The 4,768-nt window shown below is 39.2% G+C and overlaps 1 protein-coding gene across 1 annotated transcript; it reads right to left on the bottom strand.

Annotated features, from left to right (window-relative positions):
* Positions 1-1,260: 1,260 nt before the first annotated feature.
* On the bottom strand, positions 1,261-2,187 carry LOC122914375 (olfactory receptor 4P4-like). Its single transcript, XM_044260996.1, has one exon. It carries the CDS (start codon positions 2,185-2,187, stop codon positions 1,261-1,263), a length of 927 nt encoding a protein of 308 aa, XP_044116931.1.
* Between the last annotated feature and the right edge of the window lie 2,581 nt (positions 2,188-4,768).

Raw genomic sequence — 4,768 nt, 5'->3', positions numbered from 1 at the left:
TGCAGAGACATCCAACTCATCAACTATTTGGCTTCGTCTTCTTTTTTTTTTTTTTTCTCCTGTTAAAATTTTGTTTATTTATTCGAGAGAGACAAAGAGAAAGAGCAGGAGCATGGGGAGGGGGAAGGGGAGAGGAAGAAGGACAGCAGCCTCCCACTGAACAGGGAGTAAATCACAGGCTCAATCCCAGGACGCTGAGATTAGGACCTGAGCCAAATTCAGATGCTTAACCACTTAACCAACTGAGCAACCCAGGCATACCTGAGCTATGTGGCTTCTTAAACTGAGGGCCCTTTACAGAATGGGAGATTTTCCACATTTACAATAAGCATCAATTTGTATACTCATAAGGGATTTTTAAATGAGGTTATAAATACACCATGGAATTACACTTAAAGGTTTGAAAAGTGATGTTCATTATCTAATTTGAAATTTTAATGCCTGGAATACATCATCAATAGGCTACTAAGAATTAATTATAATAACGTCTATAAGGACAGTGTGAATAGTGTAATTATATTGAATTACATTATTTTAAAAACATTATTTATGTAAAGAGTTAAAATATATAATAACATTAGTAAATTTTTTTGGAATTGCTTTTTCTTTGATTGCAATGGATACCACCAAAAAAGGGAATGCTTAGGACTTCTCTCTGTGTGTGAGATATTTTTCAGTCAAAAATCTCTTTCCTAAAGCAGGGCATAACGTCAAACAATGTAATCTTACAGTGTGCCTTGATTAGAGTGATATAATGTCCAGTATGTCTAAGATCATGAAGGAGAAAATGTTCCAGAATACCAGACTTAAGTTCCAAAATGTTAAAGCTGAAAAGGACCTGGAGGTCATGTGATTTGTTCCCCTTATTCAACTTCAAAAAAGTAAAGTAACAGCAAGAGGGTAGTTGAGGGGCCTTCAAACTTTAAGTCTTGCAATTTGTTAAAAATACTTTACTTACTTATTTATTTATTTGAAATATAGAATGAGAGCAGAAGAGAAAGAGAGAGAGCATGGGGGGGGCGGTCAGAGGGAGACACAGACTTCTCACTAAGCAGGGAGTCTGATGTAGGACTCTATCCCAGGACTCTGGGATCATGCCCTGAGCCAAAGTCTGTTGCCCAACCAAATGAGCAAACCAGGTGTCCCAAGTCTTGCAGTTCTTGATGAAATCACAAAACCTCCCTGTACATGCTGTATTTGTTGATATTAGGGTTCTGTGGATAGAACAAGATCCAGGCCAATATTTTAATTCCAGAGACTTCATTTCTCTTCAAGCTGTGTGTCTCGGCACCATATTTTCTTCATGGCATTCTTCATGTCTGTGTTTCTCAGTGTGTAGATGAGAGGGTTGAACATGGGGGCAATCATGGTGTAAAATAGGGCAAAAACCTTGTCATTACTCACAGAATCAGCCATGGGGACATATGTGAAGATGAGGGGCAAGAAGAACATGAACACAACAGTGATGTGTGAGCCGCAGGTGGAGAGAGCTTTGCGGCAGCTCTGGTATGAGTGTGTCCTCAGCGTGGACAGGATGATGATGTAAGAAATTACCAAGGCAACAAAGGTCAAAATTGACAGCACTCCTGTGGTGCTAATGATCACAATAACCAACAGGCTAGTGTCCATGCAGGCCAGCTTCAACAAGGGGAAAACATCACAGAAATAGTGGTCTATCTGATTGGGGCCACAGAAGGGAAGTTCAATAATAATCAATACCTGCAGGATTGAGTGAAGAAATGCTCCGAGAATCGAGGCCATCAAAAGAACATAGCACACCTGTCTGCTCATGATGACCATATAGTGAAGGGGTCTACAGATGGCTGCATAACGGTCATAGGCCATAGCCACCAAGATAAAGATCTCAGTGGCACCAAAGAAGTGGGCATAGAACATCTGGGCCATGCAGCTGTTGTAGGAGATGGTCTTCTGCTGGGCCAGTAGATCTGTGATCAGTTTGGGGGCCACTGTGGAAGTGAAGCAGACGTCCATGAAAGACAGGTAGCTCAGGAAAAAGTACATGGGCTGCTCACGTAGGCGGCTGCCACTGATGGTAAGAAGAATTAGGAGGTTTCCTGAGAGAATTGCAATGTAGCAAAATGAGAACACCACAAAGCAGGCAATCCTTTCATCCTCATCACTAAAAAGTCCTAAGAGGATAAATTCTGTGATATTTTCATGTCCCATTGTTTCTGTGGGTGTGATCAAGTAAAGGAGAAAATGAATGTACTGGAAACAGTCAACTTTTAAAACTACTCATTTATTTTAAAAGTCATTCATTTATTCAATAATACATATTGATTGTTCATTATGATACAAACACCATAATTAGTGTTAAGGGTACAGAAAGCAGTATGCAAAATACATAAAGTCTTACCCACAAGTAGATAAAGTTCATTAGAGTAGACATATACTAACAATAATTGCACAAATAATTAATTAAATTATAATAACTCCCAGTTTCACACTATGAGCAAAAGGATAAATAATTAGAAGATGAGATGTTCTTTTTTAGGTCAATTTTAAAATGCAATTTCAGTAGTATACCTTAAGAGTAATTTTTAAATCTCTGGTATGTATCAACAACATTAAGGTTATCTGTTCTTCAAGGGCAGTCTCATTATTTACATCCTTCCCAGTGACTAAATTTCTGTTGAATCCTGAAAGTTCACTTAAGTCTTTAGACATCAGTGAGATCGTAATTTTAAATATCAGATCTCATTTCAGAAAATGCCTTTAGCACCTTTTCACCAACATTGAGCAACGATGAGATCTTAGGGAAAAGGGGTGCTCCTTTGTATTGGATTGTAGTATATTTGGGGCTACTTGTAATTGACCTAATATCCCAGTTCACTTTCCAGCCTAACCCAGGAGTTTTCATCCCTTCATCCCACTTTCTAGTGCTTCCCAGTAGGACAGCATCCTTGGAGGATCAAATTGCATCCAAAGATTCTTTTTCACTAGATCTGTTTTACTTACCTTTTATTTCTTTGAATTGAACCACTTTCTCTCCTTTACAGGCTCACTTCAGGTTTATGGGTCCCAGTCCTGAAATATTTTAATTAAAAAGGACATACTGCTCTGGTGCAAAATATTAAACTATATCTCTTACTTCATTTTGGCAAAAAAAAAAAAATGTGTCACAAAATTGTTAAATTCAGTGCCCAGTTGGATAAAACATAAACTCTACACACTGATAAAGTGTGACAGCCTGTTTTGAAGGGTTATAACAGCAACTGAAGAATGATTTTTACTTTTACTTTCATAATGTGATTTTCTATGAGATTATTTTGGAAAAATGTACAGTGGGCATACAAAAAGATTTTTAATAAGACTTTGTGGAGTTTGTGGACTTTTGGGTTGAATTCCATCCATGAGCCCCAGATTAACAGCCTGTGGCTCAATTTCTTGCAAATATCTCTGAAAATATCACTGCCACATAAGCAAAACCAGTAGTAATGATTTTGGGCTATGGTGTGATTTGTTTAAAACAAATGGTTCAGGATAATTTTATCTGTGAGTTATCTATTCTATCCTTAAAAATAGAACTCCCTCATTGAATATAAAATCTTATTAACTGACATAAAAATATTCTAACAAGGTAAAAGAATATACCATATTTATGGTTAGGGAGTATCAATATATAAGAAAATTGTTAATTATTCCAAAATTAATCAATACATTTAATAAGTAGAACAAAAATTCCGACAAACTTTTTCGTGAAAAACTGATTCCAAAATTCAGAAAGAATTAAAATGCAGAGGGGGAGGAGCAAGACAGTGGGGAAGTAAGAAACCTATTTTCTTTTCTGGTCCCAGGAATTCAGCTAGATAGTTATCAAACCATTCTGAACACCTACAAACTCAACAGAAGATTGAAAAAAAGAATAGCAGCAATTCTATGAACAGAAAAGTTACCACTTTCTGGAAGGTAGGCCATGTAGAGAAGTAAATATGAGGAGATATATGGGAAGACAGATTGCCAGTAGAGGGAGCTTCTGTCAGATGACTCCCAGCAAATGATAGAGCAGTGGAGTACAAAATCAGAACTTTTAGAAGTGGGCTCTGCTGAGGGATGTCACTTTAGTGGCTAAGTGGAGCCCTCACTGGGACAGTGTGGTCTCAGGACCCTCAGTTCACCAAAAGACTGAGAGTACCTGAGTTAGCAGAGCTCCCAGGGATCAGAGCAGGGAAGTTGGCTCCAAAGACAGAGCCAAGGAGTGGGCTTTCAGCTCAGGATTACCTTAAACCATGATCTCCAGCACAGTAAAACCACTGCTTTTTGAGCAGGGACCTCACAAGGGGCAGATTTGAGGAGACCTCCCGGGAGGAGCAGCACAGGAGTGCATTGCAGAAATCTGCTGGGTTTGGAGCCTCCAAACAGGGCTATATGCCAGAGATAGAAACACTCAGTCACAGGCCAGGTAAGGAAGAACAGGCACAGACCAGGGAGACAGGAGTGATTGATCACTTTTCTCTGAGGGCTCATGGTGGAGTGGGGCCCTGAGCTCTCAGCTCCTCCAGGCTAGAGATTTGGAGGACACCATTTTCATTTTCATCCTCCAAAACTATGGAAACATTTCAGGGAACAAAAGCTACTGAGAGCAAAGCCAAGAAGATTATTTAGCCTGGCACTTGGCAAGGGTAGTGCAATTCTGCCTCGGGCAAAGACACTTGAGAATCACTGCTACAGACCCCTCCCCTAGAAGATCAGCAAGAACACCTAGCCAGGGACAAGTTTACTGATCAATGAGAACTGCAAAACTCTA

Source organism: Neovison vison, chromosome 7, assembly GCF_020171115.1.
Source record: "Neovison vison isolate M4711 chromosome 7, ASM_NN_V1, whole genome shotgun sequence".
In the NCBI taxonomy this organism is placed as follows: Eukaryota; Metazoa; Chordata; class Mammalia; order Carnivora; family Mustelidae; genus Neogale; species Neogale vison.
Note: the sequence above shows the minus strand (reverse complement) of the source record. Positions and strands in the feature narration are given on the sequence as shown.